The 20,734-nt window shown below is 40.9% G+C and overlaps 2 protein-coding genes across 3 annotated transcripts; both read left to right on the plus strand.

The window, feature by feature from the left end:
* Nucleotides 1-1,511: 1,511 nt before the first annotated feature.
* LOC108080870 (uncharacterized) lies at nucleotides 1,512-2,209 on the plus strand. The gene is made up of 4 exons (XM_041775763.1): nucleotides 1,512-1,547; nucleotides 1,621-1,776; nucleotides 1,832-1,999; nucleotides 2,054-2,209. Exons 1-4 carry the CDS (start codon nucleotides 1,512-1,514, stop codon nucleotides 2,207-2,209), a joined length of 516 nt encoding a protein of 171 aa, XP_041631697.1.
* Nucleotides 2,210-4,305: 2,096 nt separating this feature from the next.
* On the plus strand, nucleotides 4,306-17,377 carry Su(z)2 (Suppressor of zeste 2). Of its 2 annotated transcripts, none has more exons than XM_017176213.3 (6): nucleotides 4,306-4,633; nucleotides 7,351-7,578; nucleotides 8,170-8,428; nucleotides 8,540-8,780; nucleotides 9,619-12,994; nucleotides 15,199-17,377. In XM_017176213.3, the coding sequence occupies exons 2-5, from the start codon at nucleotides 7,428-7,430 to the stop codon at nucleotides 12,985-12,987; spliced, it is 4,020 nt and encodes a 1,339-aa protein (XP_017031702.1). In that variant the 5' UTR covers nucleotides 4,306-4,633; nucleotides 7,351-7,427; the 3' UTR covers nucleotides 12,988-12,994; nucleotides 15,199-17,377. The 2 variants fall into 2 exon arrangements, with proteins under 2 accessions (XP_017031702.1, XP_017031703.1); XM_017176214.3 differs by lacking the exon at nucleotides 4,306-4,633 and adding an exon at nucleotides 4,689-5,179.
* Nucleotides 17,378-20,734: the final 3,357 nt, after the last annotated feature.

A 20,734-nucleotide genomic window follows, 5' to 3' on the forward strand; every position in this document is an offset into this window, starting at 1 on the left:
CAAAACTCTCGTTTTCAATATCATAAACGAACGTTTTTGTCTGCTGGGATATATTGCGAACATTTGGGCTTTGTATTTCCCGTAATGGGCTTACCAATGTAATTTACAATAGTTTAGTTTATAAAACATAAGTTTAATAATTAAAAAAGTGTCACCTACGATATATGATATTAATTCACGAGATATGTATATTATATTTCGATAGAAATATTAAACAACATTTACTTGCATCGCTGTTAATGAGTTTAAAAAAAAAAAACTGAGCTCATCAACCCCACTTAAAAATCGATTTGTTTAATTGGCAACAAAAAAAAAATAGTTTAGGAAGGCATTTTTATGGAAAAGAGAAGAGCAGAGCGTATAAATCACCTTTTACCCATATTTAACGGACTGAGAATGTGTAATTTCAATGGCACTGAGTATTTGTTGACATTACAAGGTGTAAATGTGCAAAAATAATCTTCATATACAGAAGCTTAAATACCAACCTTTAACTCTCATTAAATTAAGTAATACCAGTGGCGGATCCAGAGACGATTCTTGGGGGGGGAAATTGAACTTAGTGACAGAAAATAATTCTATTGAACAGTCAAGTTGAGGCGTTTTTGGCGAGATAAACGGATTTAAATAAAACGTCACCATGCGTTGAGTGTTTTCATACTCAATAGTGCCAATTGTACAGTATTATCGGTTGGGAACACTGCCAGATATTAACATTTTCAGGTTCCAAGGGGGGGGAAATTAGGAAATTTCCCCCCCCGTGGATCCGCCACTGGTAATACTGCAAATCTTGTTACTTTAAAATTCGGTCCCTCGCCTCACTGATAACATTTCTCTGATAAATAATGTCCTTGCCCAAAATACTGTATATTATTTGTTATATATTTCATCAAGCCACTGAATTCCGACTCCAGGTCAAGTATTTAAGGCTCTACAAAAAGACAGACAGACATTTCTATGTATTTTGTTATGGAATAAAATAAATTTTGAAAAATTGTTTTTAATCGATTTAAAATTTGTAAATATTTATCATATTTACGTTTTTACTATTTTGACATGTCATTAGCGATTTACAGATTATCTATTTATGTTATACTTATAGTAATGAACCACAAGAGTAAACGACAGGCCTTTGTAACCATGTTAACCATGTTTACAATAGCTGAGTTCATACAAAAAACCTAATGACAAATATATTTTATCCCCAAAAATAGTTTAGACGAAACGCTGCTACCTAGTATTCCAAAAAAATATATTAAGCTGTTTTAAAATTTATAAAACAATACAATTTCAATTAAAGATTTCATTATTATTAGCAGCAAAAATATTAATTTAAAATTTTTAGCTCAACTTCCTTAGTGGATATTCTATATTTCGATAGAGATGAATCGCTGTTTACCTATCACACTTGGTGGGCCTTACTTAATTGGTTAACTTCGATTCTAATGAGTTTTTAGTCGGGCTGAGCTAAAAAAACCTAAATTAATATCAGTTTTCGGTAACCTATCGATATGAAAGGGAAGCTACATTTTTTGCTGGTCTTTCTGGTGACTGGATACTTGGCCAGAGAAGTACCAAGTTCCTCTAATATAAACGTGAAAAAATATAACATATTTGTAGGTTTATTCTTTAGTTGTGTTCACCAATGTCAAGCGTGAGTCTTTCGACAAGGACTTCATTGATTTCGAGTATTGCCGCCTAAGATCCGTGAATCGGACTTACAAATACGTTTCCGGAAGGGTAAAGCTACTGAAAACACCTCTTAACCACATTAAGGTAAGTTTTAGGGATTCTTGTTCAAAATGTAGTAATATTTCTCGTTAAAATACAGGTAAACATGGCATTGTACCAGCGACTCAATGGGTATAAGCCCTTCCTCTACAATTTCACATTGGATGCCTGTAAATTCTTAAAAAACCAAAAGTCAAACCCGATCGCTAGTTACTTCTATGGCTTTCTCACGGAATACTCTAACATGAATCACTCTTGTCCCTTTGATGTAAGTAGTAATCGATATAATTTGGAACAAAAACTTATCTAAATACTATTTAAGCATGACATTGTGGTGGATAAACTATCCACAGCGTTTATAAATCACCGAGTGACCAAAATGTTACCTTTTCCGGAAGGAGACTACATGATTAAGACCCATTGGAAATTCCCGGAAATTGAAAAAGCTTTAACTAAATTTTATTTTTCACTTTCGTAATATTAATAATATTACGTAAAGTAATAAGATAAAAATACAAGCTGGTGGTTTGGTTTAAATGGTATAGAAATATATAGTTAAAGTTGCAATTACAAGTGGTTTTGATACTCTTATTACTTAGTAACTATTTTCCCTAATTTAATACATAGCTAGAAACATCGTAAAGAACAGATAAACTTGTAAATCAGAACGCAATCCAATAAAAAATAGCTGAGCTGTCTTTCGTTTTCCTCAATTGATTTTTTTAAATAAACTGTCATTCTGTCGAGCCGAAAAACAACTATATGCATTTTTGTAATTAACCTTACAATTACCTTAAGCGATTATTTTCATATCCATCGACCGTAAAATTTCTAATTGCTGTAATTGTCCCTAAGTATTTAATAAATTGATACTGAACGGCAGAGGGTTTCGGACGTTTCAGTTATGAACTTTACAGGTCCCTTAAGTCTTTTTAAATCGCAAATGTATTATAAATTTCCATGGTCTTAATAATGTCATGCTTGATAAGCAAACATAATGAGTCTATTTTTTGTTTTCATGAATTTCCGATAGCTCGAAGAAGGAAAATTTACATTATTCTTGTTCTGTTTTTAGCTTCTTTATATTTTAAACAATTTTTTTTAAGTAAAACTCCAAATCTAAATTATTCTATAACATTATCTTGTATCTTTATCAGTGTAGGTAATCTTTTGTAAAGCAAAGTAGTGTATGTAGGTTTCTAAGGGTTTAACAAAACTTTTACATTTTATTGGTTAATTATATCGTGATTTAAACAGTTTATATTTACCTACGTATTTAATAAGATTAATACTTATTTACTACTAATATTTATGTTTGCTTGACTTTAAAATTTAAAGTTTAAACTAGAATCTTGTGCCTTGAATATCATCCATCTTGTCCTTCAAAGATATGTGTGAAAGAGGGCGTGACCGACCTGTTCATATAATCATTTATCTTCGTCACTTGATCAAGTGTGCTGCCCTTAAGTCAAGTGTTTTTTTTTCGTAAATTGAGCTTGAAACAACATGCTGAAAATTATTCAAGGACCCTCGTGATACACTCAGAGTAAAAATCAACTTATACTTCATAACTTTTTTTTACAAAAATTTAATGTTTAAACAAGTGAAAAGTGTAAACTACTTACTTATGTTGTTTCTTAACTTTTAAATGTTTTATTTATTTAAAGCAAAATTATACCACTTGTATTTACCATTTTTATTTACTTTATAATACAAAACTTGACTCAATGTAGTATTTTTGTTCTGAAAATGATCATTTTTCTACTTTCGTGGATTACATCCAGTTTTATTCATATTTTCAAACGTTTACAGTACTTTTATTCGGAGTGTAATACCGAAATCCTTTGAAATGCAAATTTGGCAACGCCGTTTTGAGCTTTTTCTTCTTTACCATTTCCCCCTTTTTTCCAAAGACGTTGGAAAATCAAGTGACTGCAGCAAAGTCAACGGCAAATGATGTCAGCTGGCGGGCACGGCACGCACTTTGCATATGGCCAAAAACAGGTTGGCCGCGAATTTGAAACAAAATGAAATGCGCCAGCGGCGTCGACCGAAAAACAAGATGAGGCAAAAGGCGGCCAGGCCAAAACGGGCATTTTTCGCGTTAATTATAAGCGCCAAGGCCAATACAGGCGCAAGCATACATACAGACTTACAAAACAGCCGGACAGATACAGACACATACACTTAGATGCGGTGCGTTAATCTCTCATTTGACAGTTGGATTCAATTAGGAACGCAGCCGCCGCCACCCACACATGTGCGTGAGCCGCACGCCGTACAGCCACCCCAAAAATCAAGTTCTGCCTCTGCGCTCTCTCTCTCTCTCTCTCACTCTCTTTCCACACTCGGGCGCGGTCGGGCCGCGAGCCGAGTGAAGCCGAAGCTGTGGCAGCCAATCAAGACGCTGGAGGGGGCGTCGAAGGCAGCAATGGCGTGAGATGGCAATAGCGTTCGGATCGCGCCATCTCACTCTTGCCCGCTCTCTCGTGCTGTTGTAGAGCGCAGGCGTCGGCGACGCTGAGGCAGCGGCCGCGCCAGCAGGTCTAATCAGAATCAGTCTGTGGAGACTTTTCGCGCCGTGCACTTTGTAACGGAGGAAATTTTGTGTCGTTCGTTCGAGAGGGGGAGCCACAACGAGTGTGAGTGTGAGTGCGAAAGAGAGGGCGCGCAAATCTCTGCTTGATAGTACGAGAAATCGATAAGAGCCAGCAGCTGAAGTGGCAGTGGAAAAGGAAGAAGCAGCAGCAGCAGAGAAGCTGAAAAGAAGTGCGCGTGTGTGTGGGTGTTGTCGGCAATTGTAAACGAAAATTTCAATTTAACGGCAAATCAATATGGAAAGAGTATAAAAAGGAAAATGCCACAGAGGAAAATCAGCACCATTGCGACGCAATTGCTTTGAGTACGTATGAGAGCAGTCCACGAAAAACTGTAGAAAATCAACGAGAAAATTTCACTCTGTCGAAAAAATAAAAAGTACTCTTATTGCGCGTTTATGTGTGCTGTGTGTGTGTGTTGGTGGAAATTTTGTAAACACACGTACACGTGACAAGTGCGCTGGTGTGCGTGCGGCCGTGCGTGCGTGTTTCATACTCGCCGTATTGGAATTTTCGTCGTGCGGCAAAAATCGGCGGCCGCGGCGAAATTGCGCGCGCGCAAAAGTAGAAAGTTGGCTTCCATCTCGCCGCCACCTCTCCACCCACCTCTCTCGCCGCGGCGAATAGATACAAATTTGTGTCGTCGTCGTGAGCGTTCGTTCGCTCGGCTCGCCGCGGCGGCGAATTGATTTGGATTTCGGTTTTCGCGTTGAATTGGATTTCAGTTAAACTCTGGACGTGGACGCGGGAAATTCGTCGCCGAGTTTTCGGGTTTTCGAGTTTCTCGTTACGTTTCGGCACCGCCTGTCCATGTTTTCGTATCTCGTTGTTTTTTCTTCTCCGCTGTGAGAGTAAGTTTGTGTGTGGAAAGAGATTGAGAGAGAGAGAGGGAGGGTTTGTGTGTGTGAACCACCCTGCGGGCGCTCGTGCCGGCGTAACTGTTGTTGTTATTATTTCTCTCACACCTTGTTCGTTTGTGTGTGGCGTTTGCGAGCGTGTGTTAGTGCGCGCCTTTTACGAAATTGCGGCGTATAAACAGAAAGCACAATAAGAAGAGAAAAATCAAGAACGTCATCAGTTCCGACGTCACCAAAATGCTGGGTGGCATTTTCCAGCTGAGTGGGCGTGTGCACGCACACACACAGCTTCTTTTCGTTTTGATGCCCTGTTTTCCCTTCCCCCCATTATTTTCGCCCTCCTCGTTGTGGCTTAGTTTCAGTTCAAGTCGCCGCGCTGACTTTGTTTTTGTTTTGTTTGCTTTTTTGTTTTGCTAACACAGCCTCCTTCGCTCTTCTCCCCCTTTTCGCCTCTTTTGTGCCAGTTTCGCGTGAGCGACAAGCGACCAAAAAGAAGCAAATGGCAAAGGAAGACACAAAAAATGGGCAAAGTGATGCGACTTTTGGTTGCGCTATGCGGTGGGTGGCTGCGGGGGGTAGGTGATTTAGACACTAAGGTGGCGGACATGGGAGATTAGCAGGCGGAGAATGGGCGATTTATTAATGGGTTTTAGTTTGGGGACATCAAGAAGGTAAACACTTTAAATATGCAATTAGAACTTGGTTAAATTTAAAATATGTACAACAAATTTAAGAAAGGAAAATATCAAAATTCAAATGTTATCAAAAATCCAATATTTTTAAATATTCAAAATTCAAACTTTACTTTGATAATAGTATATTAAACTAAATTATTTGGTGTACGATTATTTACTAATTGTGGTTAGAATATTAATTCTATACAGATTTGCTACCCTAAAAGACCGTAAATATGATATGAATTGGTATAATTTAAATCTTCAAATGGTATTTCATAAAGATGTTCTAATTCTCTTGGCAAATACTATATATTTTTTAAACTGTTCCATCAAAACTGGTTTTAGTTTTACTTCATTTTACTATAACTCTATTGAAAGAAACAACTAAAACAGAATTACAATATTAAAAGATCTTAAAAACTGTCTAAAAGGAGTTCAGATATGAGCAAATAGTTAGGATTATTGCATTAAAGGGTTAAACAATTGAATTGTTTTAATTTGAAACAAAATTTGTAATTTTTCAAAAATATTAACATTTCAAAAACCTTTTGAAATGTAAACCCCAAAGTTCCTTTCAAAGTTTGCCGCACAACCCACCCAATATATTGCGAATAGAAGTTCTCTTCCATCAACAGCAACCTGCTGCTGATCCACAATGCCCTGAACTTTGCCCTGAACTTTCAGCTCCGACAGCCTGCCTGCCACCATCATCATCATCATCATAGCGTAATCATCGTCAGGGCATCATCGCCATAATGATGAAAATTCAGTTTCCACAAAAGCGTAATTTTCGTAGTTTTATTCGTTTGTTTGCCAGGCAACCCCAAAAAGAAGGGGGTACTCGGGGGGATACTAAGCTAAAACTAGCTTCAAGTACACATCACATTGCTTTTTGCTCTGGGGTTTTCTCTCGGCTTTCCTCGGCTTTTCTCGGCTGCTCTTCGTTCGGCAGAGGTGCCCTCTTGCGGCACGAAGGGCGTTTCGTGCTCCGTAATAGCCCCTCTTAATAAAGTTTGCCACTTTTGTGTTCTGCCTTTTTTCATATTTTTGTGTGTGCCTGCAGCATTGTTCCGATTCACGGATATGGATGGCTGCCTTACTAGTCTATAGTTTTCTATACCGCGTCGGCCGCTGCTGCTGTTGCTGCTGCTGCCATATCTTTTGGGACAAGATACTCGGCCAGAGATACAGATACAACGTTGATATATCTGCTGCTTTGTGGCTTTTTTTTTTGCGTTGACGAGCGACAACCACAAACGATGTCGACAGCAATGATGTGACTGGGATTGCTGCACTGTCAGTCAGTCAGTCCGTCAGTCCGTCAGTTGTTGTTTTCCCACACAATGTTGAGGGTCTTTATACCCACTCTCTGTCGAGGGAATCTTCTATATCCTACACAGTTGGATCTGCCATCGTCATCGGTTGTCTGCCATTTATGACATTCACGATAATTGCTAAAACCCTTCTTCCTTTGGTCTCTTCTTCCAGGATCCCTAAGAGAGGCTAATATTTATAGTAAGGATATAGGAGTAAGCAGGGGTAAGCACCTGCAAACAACGCACAAAATGATGGATAAGAAGGAGCAACAAATCGCCTTGGATGCAGCAACAATGCGAGCTTCCCGGGATATCCGGCAGTTCCACGATCTGATCACCTGCGGCATTTGCAGGGGCTATATGATCGATCCAACCACAGTGGATACTTGCTATCACACATGTAAGTATATATTTTTGCAAGATATTTGTATAATTGAGAGAAAAAGTACTTATTCTAAGCTTAGACACTGGATTACATAGGGGGCTAGGGTTATATCAAAGACAAATATAACAGCAAGATGAGTAACGACATACGATTTGTTCGATTTTTTCGATCTGTGACACTCTAGATCTGTTCCCACATACACGCACTCGCTTGATGTGTGTATTCTCAACCTTAAAAGGGATTTCTATTTTTAGATTTTTACTCTCTCTCAGTGCAAGTCGAGATAGTACGGTTTTCGTCGCCTTCCTAAGGCAACTTAAATGAATGGTTGTTATGTATCTTATTTTTAAAAGGTTCTGAATTATAAATAAAGAGCTTTTTACACAACCCTTAACAAATTCAATATCTTTCAAGAACAAAAAGACTCTTAACTACGTTTTTATTTAAAGAACCCATTTTTATAGCTATATTGAACTTTGTATTGTATTATTACCATTATACAATCAAAATTAAAGAATTATAAACCTGTTTAATTACCTGTTAATAATAGCTTTAAGGCAACACCTATTAAACTATTTTCCAACCATATCTCACCTTGATTCGTAGATTGCCGCAGTTGCATACTGAAGCACCTGCTCCGCATGGTTTACTGTCCGGATTGCAAGGCCAGCGGCGGCAAGGAGATCAGTGAAACCAATCTCAGATCGGATGACACTCTGCGATCGCTGATCTTTAAGCTGGTGCCAGGTCTTTACCAAAGGGAGTGCAAGGAGCTAGAGGAGTTTGAGAAACAGCACGAGGATCTGGTCGATGAAAATCAACCGCCACGTGAGCAGGAGTTCTTCACCGCCACAGAGCTTATAAGGTAAGTTGGAATGACTCATCATCAATAGTTAGAAAAATAGAACAAAAACCGGGTTATAACTGCTTGACTAACCCCTCATCTTTCTTTGTAATCTTCTTTGTATTCCCACAGTTTATCCCTGGAATATCATCCCGCCATGTTGGACCAGTGTGGTCCTGGCGAGGTGCCACCCATTATTTACCTGCAATGCCCCGCTGGGCTGCGCGTGGAGCTACTTAAGCGATTTCTGTGCTCCAAGTACAACATCGAGGCGGAGAATAAGCTGGTAGAGGTGGAGGTCACCTACGAGGACGAGGTGCTGCCCTCCCATTTCACGCTAATGGATGTGGGATATTGCTATAATTGGAGTCGGGTGAGTTTGGCTTTTGATAGCCTTTACATAACACAAATTTTTTTAAGCACAGAGGCAAAAAGAGGGTGATACTTGAGAATGTTTTACATTAAGTTAAATTACTATTAATATTCAATTAAAAAGATAAAAACATTAAATAAGCTATTTTAGGACAATTTTTTTAGATAGACATTTGTAGGGAGTTGTTGAAAACAATACAATTTATCCGAATTAAATGCTTGGGGTGAGGGAATATGGTTTCAGATTGGTTTTTTAAGATATTTATATATAAAAATAAACCTTTAAAATATTTTAAAAACCCTTACTATTTACTAATAAAAAAACAAAGTCAAAATCGATACCTTTTGCTAAGATTACATAGATTGAACATTACTTAAAAGTTAAATGAACCAAAATGTCCATCCTTTTCGATGAGATTTCGATTTCACTTCACAGTTAACGCTTTATTTAGTTGGGTTGGCACCTTTTAAATCGTTTCTCGGCCAACCCACAACACTTAATAGTTTCTATTACGATACAGCTTGCAAAAATAGCCCGGGGGAAGCAGGGTTGAAACAAGATTCAGACTTGATTTGGGAATTTTAAGGTAGGTCCTGCTTGGGATGTGCAAATATTTTAGGATACACGCCCTTTTTGTCCTCTGTGCGGCGGTCTATTGTCCCTTTTTGCGGTCTATCCCAATTACCCGATAAAGGTTTTTGGGTGCCGGTGGTGAGGGGTGCGGGGGAAAACCCAATCCAATTGTGCCGGCAGTTTAGCTTCCACTTTCCACCCTTGTCATCAACCTGCCCTCTTTTTCTATTCCGCATCTCTCCCCTCTCTCTGGAAACCCATTTAGCAATCGCCGATGGCCTTCTGCTACCGGATTCTGCTCCACGAGAGCGAGCGGACAAAAAACGATGAGAATAATCTGTCTAGGATTAACCAGGACATTGAACCGGAGCACCCAGTACCACGGAGTCGCTCCAAGTCGGCCAAATCGGTGACCTTTGCCGAGGACCTGGAGTCGGAAATGGAATCACCGCGCTCCAAGACCGGACCAAGGAGCAAGACCTCGCCAAAGGTATCGCCGCAGGCGAAGAACAAGCGCTTGGCTGTTACTTCAACAACGACGTCGATGACCAAGCGGGAACTGGAGCTAGAACCGGCGGCAGTGAGCAGCTTCAAGAGCCTGCGGAGCAATGATATGCGTTACAGCGACTATGCCGTCTCCAAGGTGAAGAGTGAGCCGGGACAGGAGCAGGATCATCATAACCAGACCAGAGAGCAGCCACTGGAAGCCAACACAAATATAGTGGTTAGCATTCCGCCCTCGCAGCTGGGCAAATCCTACGTAGATGCCGAGGATTTCGAGCTGAAGACGGCCAACCGTAAGGGCGCTGCCGGTGGTCACTTGCCCAAGCTCAAGATTGAGCTGACCAGTATGAGGAGTAAGCTGAGCATGCCCATGTCGGCGGGTCCCCGGCTAGAGGATACCTCCTCCTCCTCGGCAGCCAGTCAACAGCTGGATCTGGAGACATATGCCAAGAACATAGGCCTGAAGCCCATCGAACAGCCCTCGTCGGTTCAGGTTCCCGATAGCAAATACAGTCCCAATGCCTCGCCCATGTCTTCCTGCTCCAGCTCCACGAACGGCTCCAGCTGCAGTCTGGGCACTGCGGATGCCAGTACCTCCACGGGCTCCTCGAGTTCGCATCGCAAGCGTAAGAAGAAGCACTCCAAGGAGCCAAAGGATGCGAATGGTAAGCGCAAGAAGCTGCATGCGGAGATCTCCTCGCAGACAGATGGCAAAATGAAGGTGAAGATCACCACCAAGCACAAGGTGGACCTGAAGCGTTCCCATTCCCTGGCCAGTGCCAGTGAGTTGGCGCTGCAGCAGTTGAAGCTGGACGAGAAGATGCTGGCCGCCACCACCACATCGGAGGTGCTCCTTAATCGCACTCTGGGCGAGGAGGCGCGCAGCATTAGTAGCTTGGTAACGGGCGGAGCACCCACACCGCCGCCCACGCCCACAGCAGAGCCGGAGGTGCAGGCAATGAGGCCCAAGGAAGTGGCTCTGCCCACTTCGCCGCCCTTGCCGCCCAGCTTGTTCAAGGCTTTTACGCCCACGCCTACAACGACAGCGGCGGCAGGTTCTCCTGCTCCTGCCACTTCTTCAGTGGCTCAGATGAAGCCAAAGCCAACGCCTCAGCAGCAGCAACTTCAACCTGTCCAGCCCCAGTCGATGGCCAATAAGAGCCTAGCCAAGCCGCCGCTTAGTAATAACAACAACCGGAAGCCGGGAAGCGGACACTTTGTGGTGCCACAGGCTCCCAGCAACAACCGGAATATGCATCACATGCAGCGCTACCTATCCACGCCGAGCTCCATTGCCAGTGCGGCCAACAAGCAGCCGAAGCGGTCGCTCTCCCTGGACGAGTCCCATCCGGCCAAGCAGGCGCGCCTGAATCACAACCAGGCGCAGGCCATGGCCATGTCCAGCTATGCGGCCAAATTCCAGATGCAGCCGGGGTGCGGCAAGACGGCGGCGGCCTCGTATCTGCCCAATCCCCAGCGATTGTACGGACCCGAGATGGTTGGCAAGCCAGCGGCGATGCCGCTCCTATGTCCCGCCAGCCTAAGTCTCAGCCTGCCCAGCACGACGATGAGTAGCGGCAACTCGGTGACTATTACGGCCCGACCAAGGACAACACCGGCGACTGGGGCCTATGCCTTTTCCGAGGCCAACAACATGAGCCATGTGCCCGCATTGGAAATAGTTCGATTGCCATCGAGCAAGCAGCAGCATCAGCAGGGCCAGAAGATGACGACGATGCCACCGCTGATGGGACCACCAACAGCTCTGCCCAAGCATCAGGGTCACAACAGCGGAGCGGCCAAGAGGAGCAGCCAGTCGCCGCCAATGCCGCTGCCATTGCCAATGACCACGATACCGACGATTGTCAAGTCGCCGCCGCTGTCAGTTGCACTTAGCGGGCAGAGGAGCAGTAACTCCCACTCCACCTTGAATCCCGGCAAGAACAGCAACAATGCGGCTTATCGCACATCGCCGCCTGCATTAATAAATCTGCGCAACACCGCTCCATCGTCGTTTCCATCAAAGTCGAGCAGCAGCAAGCCAGACCTGGCCAATTCAAAGAAATCCCCGCCAGCCGTGGCTCCGGCCAAAGCCAATGGCTTGGACAAGAGCTCGAAAACGAGTTTGCGTGAGTTTCGGCCAGCGACGGGAGCACCCAAGGATGCCGACATACTTGATTTATCAGCGAACCCGGGCAGGAATAGCAGCAGCTTAAGCAGCTCCAGCAGCAAGGCGCCCACATCGCCCAGGCCCGAGGCGGCGGCGGTCAATAGTAGCAACAGCCTGGAGGCTGCCCTCAACAAGATCAAGCAGAACATATCCGCCAACAGCAATGGTGGAGGAGCAGTATCAGGAGGAGGAGGAGCACCCACCACCACCTCCACCTCCTCCTCCTCGGGCAGCAGCAGCAGCAATGGAACTGGCGACGATCTTCAGAATCTGCATATGCTCTCGGAATCGGCGACAGCCCGCGAGAAGATCTCGATTGCCAAGGCAGGCAACAACAACAACAATAGTAGCAGCAATAACAACAACAACAACAGCATCTTTGAGGGCAAACCCAAGAATGCCAATGCAGTGGTGAGGCCACAGAATGCCTCCGTTAGGAGCATACCCAATCCCTCGGCTCTGGCCTTTCGCAATCAGCCGGTGGTGGCCACACCATCAGCAGCCACAACCTCTGCGACCATCAGCAAACCCCTGACTGTGCGTGCCGAGGAAACGAGGCCCAAAATGTCAACAGGGAACACGGGATTGCTCAGTCCCACCAGCAGCAGTAGCAGCACCTCTGGTGGAGGCAGTGCAGCCACCTCGCCACGGGCTTTGACCAAGAAGCCAACAACCATCGATCAAGTGGCTGCCAATTTAAATATTCGGGCCGAGGCCAAAGCTGCTGCTCTGGCGGAGGAGGCGCCACCCGTTCCCAGCTGCCACGATGCAGCGAAGTCGCCGGAGCTGGCCAAGACCACAACGGCAGCGACAGCACCACCACCAGCCGCTGCCAAGGAACCGAAGGAGACAGCCATTACAGTGTCGGCGGCCAGCACCCTGCTGCCGGAATCACTGTCCAAGCCGCCCGTACAAATCGCCGCCACCGACACTTTGGCTCCGGTGGCAAGTTCCGCTTAGTCACAAGGTGAGTGTCACTATAATTTTATAGTTTTTATTTAGGGTTAACAGTAGTATTTTTGTAAAACGTTTTGGTAATGCTTATTATTTTAAATTTTTGTAAAATTGGTATTTTTAATATTTAAGAAAATAGTAAATTCATCACTTAAGATTATCGCATTTTTCATTTATCTATACTACTAAAAATAATATAATTAAAATTTATCTAGAGCGCTCACCCTGAGATTTCATTTGCTGGAACGAGTTCATTTTCTAAGAGACTCACCTAGCTGCAAAGAATACATTTGCTGAATAAACTGAATTCAATTTGGGGTTCACTTAACCCCAAAGTGAACACCAGAGTGAATTCATTTCACTTAAAAATCAAACTTTCTTGTTTATTATAACGAATCTGCTTCTACCTCTAATACTAATTCTTAAAATAGTATATTCGAGAGTGTCTCAGTGATTTTCAGTAGAGTTCATTTGACGACAGAGTTTCCCTCTAATGTTGAGTTTATTCATTTTCTAAAAGAGTCAATTTGCTGAGACAATTCATGTTCTAATTATTTACCAAAAGAATTAATTAATCTACTATAATTTACATATCTAAGCCAATTTAGATAATATTCGAAAGTTTCTTAGTGTTCTTCATTAGAGTTCATTTAATGGTGGACGAACAACCTGCTGGGGGAGTTCATTTTCTAATACAGTTCATTTACCAGAGTTCATTTGCCCAAAGAGTTCAAGCCAAATTTGGAGCAAAGTTTATAGTTTTTTTATAGCCAACTTCAGTGACCTCTTCTAACTATTAAACTTGGCTCAGTTCTTTTTTTTTACATTGCCAGTTCTTTTACCCACTTCCCTTATGAGTTGTTTATACGTATAATTTTTCTTTTTAGCGCATTTCCCACACTTGATGGGATTGAGACTCAAATTATACAAATTACATTTCGTGTTTTGCGTTTTCTTGCCCCGTTTTTTTTCTGTTTTTCTTCTTTCTGTTTTTGTTGTTATTTCCCTTACACATTTTCCCCCGACTTTTTGGCTTTTCTCAAGTAGTCATTATACCAGAAATAATGTATCTTCCTCAACGTACTCACTTGCCCGCTCTCGCTCTCTCCCGCTATATCCCTCTCTGTTGCTCTTCGTCGGTTCGGCGTTCGTCACTCGACGCTTGGCGCTCGGCGTTCGTCACTTGACTCGGCAGCGGTCGTGGCCGGTCATTCATACGACGCTTTGCCTTTATTTTCGCCGTTATAGGCAGCAGCAGCAACAACAACATTCTACACTTGCTTTTGAATTTTTCGCTGTGTTTTCTGTTTCTCTTCTTTTTTTTTATATTTTGTTCCGTCCGTTTCGTGGCTTTTTTCTGTTTTGGTTGGCCTTTTAATGAACATCGGGCCGAGTAGAGAGTCATTACATCATTTTGTATTTTCACCCATAGAAAGGCGCGGAATAACATTTTCATTCATTCTTGTGCACAGCGAAAAAATAGGGGTTTTACCTTAAATTTTAATTTATATTATAGTTGTTTTGTTTAATAAGTTTAAATTTAAAGTTAGGACACATTTTTGGAAGATTTTTTATTTCTTAATTTTTGGCTTAAAACATAATTGGAGCTTTTATATTTGATATCCTAGTTTTCATAGGTAATAATACGAGTACAACTTGGACAATGTCCGTTAAAGGCTAACTCTGACTTCAAATTCAACTCTGGACTAGACCAACTTCGACTGAGCAATAACCAGAGTGTTTCGCTAACAACCGAGAGAATAAACTTGCTAAGGGTTCCTTTTTAGAGTGTTCATTTTCGGAGTGAACTCATTTCAAAGAACATTATTTTCTGAGTATTCATTTTCGAAGAATATTCATTTTTGGAGAGCGTTCATTCTGCTAAATTAAATTTATTTTTGAAGAAAATTAATTTTTTGACTCTTCATTTGCTGAAATGAGTTTTCTTAGAGAATTTACTTTGCACTTCAAACTTTATATTTTAGTATGGCAAACTTACGCGACTTTTTCTAACTGTGTATTTAATTCTGCTTTTTTTATAAGTTGTTTCTGTATTCTGTGAGAATATTAGTTAGTAGATTATTCATTCCTTAAGTACATTTTTTCATTTACATATCTAGTCTATACATTCCTTTTAAAAAGTCGTAATAAAATTATTTAGATAAATCCCCTAAGACCATCCCATAATATGAACTTCTTTCCGTGTATCTTTTGCAGCGTTTCTTTGGCTGTGCGGAACGCAAATGTATCTTGTGGCGCCGCTGGAGAATCTACAAAACACGGACAACAACAACGGCAACTGAGGTGATGCGGTGCAGCGCACCTGTAGACGAGTAGCAATAGTAGAAGCAGCAGCAAGCAAGAAGTTTTCCAACCTCGCTCCCGAAGAAAAAGTGCAATTTAAGTAATCAGTAAACAAGAAAATAAGCCTTAGAACTAACCCGAAATAGCCTCATATAGACAAGCAATATCTACAATACAAGTATACAAAAGCTCTAGGGAAACAACAACAACAACATCAACAACAACAAACAACAAGAAGAACAACATTTTTGCATGTGCAAATATTTGCAATCGAATTAGTACGCGTCTAAATAAATAAATAAATAAACCGAGCAACGTTAAAAAGTGCCAGCCAAACAAAATTCATGAAATAAATAAAAAAATAATCGAGAGAGAGACGCGCGGCGGGGCGGCGGAATTAATAATCAAAAGCAGTCGCGTCAAAAGCAGCAACAACAAATTAATTATAAAAAATATATCAACAGAAAAATGTGTGTGCTAAAACCGCGATAAGGTCGCACACAAACACACAAATGCCTTTTTTGATAGACACAGAGATCTTTGTGTTTTTGGGGAAAGTCCAAGTAGAAATACAAAAAAAGAAAACCAAAACGTAGCAAAAATTATTTTCAAGTCAAGCGCGAGCGATAGTAGAAACCACTTTTAAAAACCAAAACAACAAACTGATAGGAAAAGCGAAATCGCATCAGGAATATTTGATTACTTACAACGCTCCGGAAAAACCCCCTGACGAAGAAGAAGAGGTGTGAAAATTCGGTGGTGGCGTCGCGGTACTCTCTCGGTTGGTTAGGATAGGATTGGAACTGTGTGTTGTGGCAACCCACACGGCAAAGATACACTCGATACACACTCACACACACAGTTGCACGTTTCTCGGCTGGCGATAAAATTTTAACGATTTTGCGCCGTTTTGAGCGAGCGTGTCAAGCATAAAGATACAAAACAATACTCGGCAAGGCGAAAAATGAAATAAAATAAAGCAAACAAAAACAAAAACTGAATAATAACACACACACACACAGCAACTGGCAGCACACATGCGTATATTTATACAAATACATATATATCTTGTAGATACTTTTTTCGTATTAGTTGTTTAAGCGAGTTACGTTTAATTGCAGCACGAACTTTGTACATAAATTTCAAATCGAAGCCCCATTGAGAAGGGCAGCAAAAAACAGAAGCAGATAACAGAAAACTAAAAAAACAAAAAAAACTGAGAAAAACCAGCACCCAGCACACACAAATGAAGATACATTTGAATTTTTTAGAGCTTCGACCAAAAGAAATACTATATAATACGGCACATATGGACATATTATTGATGATATACTCCTCCTCTCTCCTATATATATTTACGATATTCGTACACAAGGCTTTAGGTTCTTCGTACACATCTACACTTTGTCTCCTTCTTGCTCTTAGCCGATATCTATATATATATACTTTTTGTTTTTGTTATTTATACTTATACCGCATCTGTACATATTTTTTAAGCAAAGAGTGTAAAGATTTTTATATAAGGGGGAGAACGTGTAAAACCACTAAATTGTATGAGTTTCTAGAGGGGCATAGTAGCTGGGCCTTTGGAATGGAGGTAAATCCACCCCGTGTCCATGTCTATTTCCGATTGCAACCCCCTGAAGTCGTGGCATCCCCTGTGATCACGCGACAAATTAACATAATTTCCAGGCAATCTAACAAATTGAAGAACCCAGGACTCAGACCCAGCTATACCCCATTATTTTTCGGCTCGACTCTCCTGATTGTTGTATACTTATTTATTCCTATTATCGATATATAATATATATATATATTTCTAGTTGTAAAGATCGCTCGAGATATTGTACTGTTCCGGAAACCTTAACTAAAACTAAAAACCTATTGAATACTTAAATATAAAGCTAAAGAATATTATATGTTTAGAAATCTGATTGTATGCACGTCTTGTATATGTAATATTGTTAGACAACAACAAACACAACCCTCGAAATGTAATCCAAAACACACACACACACTAAGTTAAATTAGCTGATTTTCGACAAACAATAAACACATGAAAATGGAAAGGAACAACACCCTGTATAACGAATGCGAGTGTCTTGTGGCTTTTTATTTTTATGGCCCTGTGTGGGATAAATCAGAACGCGTCGTCGGCGTCGACAGAAGGTGTCGCCCCACAACCCATCCCGAAGGAAGTCGGCTCGAGTTACCATCCTCAGACCCATTCTTCCTTCCACTCTTCTGCTCCGCTACCCACAAATCACCGATTGTCTTGCAACCCCGCTTTGGCCCCAGAGTTGTACTTGTTGGCATTGCGGATTTCAACGCTTTTCATGGCCCGTGCCACAAGTATCACAGAGTGAGTGGGAGGCGGTGGGCGAGCACTTGCCGGAAACATATGGCGGCACGCTAAAACCAGAGCCTTTGTCGCCGCTCCTGATGATGCCTGCACTGAAAACTACTTTGGTGTAACAAATTTTAAAGAAATATTTCATAAAATGAAGGTTACAGAGGGAAAGGTAAGTGGGTTTAGCGAGTTTGTGAGATAAAGTGACAAGGTAGTTTTTTTTTTTAAATCTGATTCTTTACTTAGAAATGTTTTCCTTTATAAATATTGCATTCTGGTTCTATGACATTTTAAATTCAGTTAATTTTGAGCATAAACTTAGCATAAAATTAAGAGTTTCAATTATACAAAAAACATCTCTTAACAAGGTAAGATAAAAGTAACGATTGCACCTTAAACTCGAAAATCGATTGATAAATATTTTCTTGGCAAATACTGGTTATATTACTCCTAAATAAATAACAATAAAATATTTAATAATTAGTTTCAAATTTTTCAAACTCCTTAAAAATGAGTCCTTATTAACAAAACTTACATAGTAACGATTACGACTTGTATAGGAAGAAACACACAACTTTTCCCTAAAGCAATATCTTCTCATAGGTATATTATATAATACACATAGCTTTTTATTATCATAAACTGATTTCAACACGGCTTGTTTACATAATAGTCGTCTTCCTCACCCTTAAGGTGTTCTTCGTTACTACGTGGATTATTCACGTGATAATTTGTGAATAGAATCAATCAACAGATCAACTCAATATTTTAATATTTTTCCAATACCAATTTTTTACAGAGGATGTACATATTGTTAATGATATCAAATTAAATAAATTTCTCATAAAAATAAATATTGTAAGAATATGTTACGACAAAACTGCAAATGGGGTATCAAAATTTTGAAAATACTTAAAATTCTTAGACAGGAGAAGTCAAAATGTCGCCTTAAATATTTTCCACAAATAAGGTTTAGAAAAACTGAAAAATATATAATATTATTTATTTATTTTTCAGCTTATGAGAATTCTTGTTACCAACATACAATGGTTTTCCTATTACCTATTAGTTTTAATTCCCTTTATTATATGAACCTATATCCCTTAGTGAAACAGTGACTATAAAATCCAATTTTCTTTCCGTGTGGCAGCTTGTCTTCCCCTCACAAAGCCGCAGAGCCTTGCCACAGTCGCTTCCACATAGCAGGGCACGTGCCAGTGGGCCACCCAACAATCATCCCACCCATTCATTCATCCATTCATTTTCCATACGAACGGGTGGCATAACCTTCTGCAAGGGCGATTGCCGCCGAAGCCAAGCCACGAGGACGTGCACAAGGACGAAAACGAAGCGAAGGAAGCTTCAGCCTGAGCGGCAGCTTTCGGTAGCTAGGAGTTTTATTTTTATGGTCGTGCATGCCGTAGACCAGTTAACGATAGTCGTGTTTTTAGCTTAGAGATGCGAGTTAGCGTATACGATTTTAAATGTATCTTTAACGGGTTTAATCCTTTTAAAGAGGCTTTTAAACCTTTAAAGAATCATTTCATTAAAGAAATCTTATATGTTTATAGTTTTAAATGTACACAGCTGGAAAATGTTCAATTTTGAACTGGTAAACATCCGATATATTGGCCTTAAAATTCAAAAATTCTTTTAACTTTTTGATAGTAGATTTTGTTCAAAACCAAGGACTGCCTTCCTTGTTTATTCCAGAATTACTATAAAATAATCTCAAAACCTAGTTAGTTTTTCCATAAAATCCCTCTTGTTTTAATAATCTTTACCACTCACGCGTGTCACACACCCATCTCTGGCCAAACAACTTGTTGTTTTATTTGCTTGTCGTACTTTTATTAAAAACGAACGCTACTTAATCAGCAGCAAAATGTCGCACTTTACTGCGCACCCCCGCCAGCTTGACGGTGTGGGGGGGTTGCGGTGGAAGGCGACGGGCGAAAAATGGGGTGCGAGATGATGGGGTGGGAGAGGGTAGCAGGGGGAAAGGAGCTGGCTGAGCAGACGCCGTTTGACTTTTCGCTGTCGTTTGCAAAAACAGACTTATCAGCTTTGCTTTGCTTCGAAAGCTTGCCAGAGCCAAGTCGCCTTGTCTCGCTCCATCCGGCCACCCGTTTGGCATGTGCCGCACCGCCGCCCCCTCCCACATCAGCCCAGCCCAACCACTCCCCGCAAGGCCGCCGCTGCCGCCGCATCGCAGCTGATAAATAGCATTTAAGTATTAGTTGTTGCTATAAAAGTGCGCTGCCGCTGCGGCGGGAACGTGCCCAGCTTTGCGATTCGCGATTGGTAAATTGGGTAATTGAAAACACTTAATGCTTATGATTTATTATCTGTTTGGTTTGCTATTGCGATTGTCGGGGCCCTGATGTAACCCATTCACTGGAACGATATTAGGCCAACTAATGACCAGGTAAGCTAAGCGATTTCTCATTAAAGGTAATTAGAGAGAACCCTATGCATTATATATTTTTTTAATTAAAGGGATTTGGCAATTGTTTTTTGCATATTACAAATTATAATATTTTTTGTATTTACCTAAAACTGAAACTTCAACATTAATTAAAGGAATGGTTAAGATTATTTAAAGTAAATACTAATTCCTTAGATGAACATGTTCACTATTTCTTTCTTTTAAAATTTAAATAGTCAACTCTCTCATATTAATAACTTGTTCATTCTTCATTGCTTGGTTGCGAAATTATTCACTGTTCATTTCTCAGTTGCTCTCATGTTCAGTGTTCATTAAGGGGGTCTTCTCATTGGGCAACTTTTTTTTTTCGATTTTTTTTTTTTTTTGCATTTATTTATAGCTTGGGATGGTGTGTATATGTCCCCAAAAGGATTGAAATTCGAAATACTTTAGAAGATACAGCCTTTTTTGTGAAGCAAGGTCTATGCAAAATGAGCTTTTTTCAAACTTCAAACGCGTTTATCTCGAAACCACGTTTTTCGAACTGGCGGCCATGATATCTCCAGTTCAACTGAACCGATTTTCATGAAACAAAGTGGAATCGACGCAGAATTGTCACCATTTTCGGCTGACGGAACAGATTTTTTTTAAATTTTTTTTTCTATTTTTTT

Source organism: Drosophila kikkawai, chromosome 2L, assembly GCF_030179895.1.
Source record: "Drosophila kikkawai strain 14028-0561.14 chromosome 2L, DkikHiC1v2, whole genome shotgun sequence".
NCBI lineage: Eukaryota > Metazoa > Arthropoda > Insecta > Diptera > Drosophilidae > Drosophila > Drosophila kikkawai.

Excerpts from the sequence above, each read along its gene's own strand:
- LOC108080870 (XM_041775763.1), top strand. The coding sequence starts at position 1,512 with ATGAAAGGGAAGCTACATTTTTTGCTGGTCTTTCTG. Across the intron at positions 1,548-1,620 it reads ATTTTTTGCTGGTCTTTCTG|GTTTATTCTTTAGTTGTGTT; the intron begins GTGACTGGATAC and ends ACATATTTGTAG. Across the intron at positions 1,777-1,831 it reads CACCTCTTAACCACATTAAG|GTAAACATGGCATTGTACCA; the intron begins GTAAGTTTTAGG and ends GTTAAAATACAG.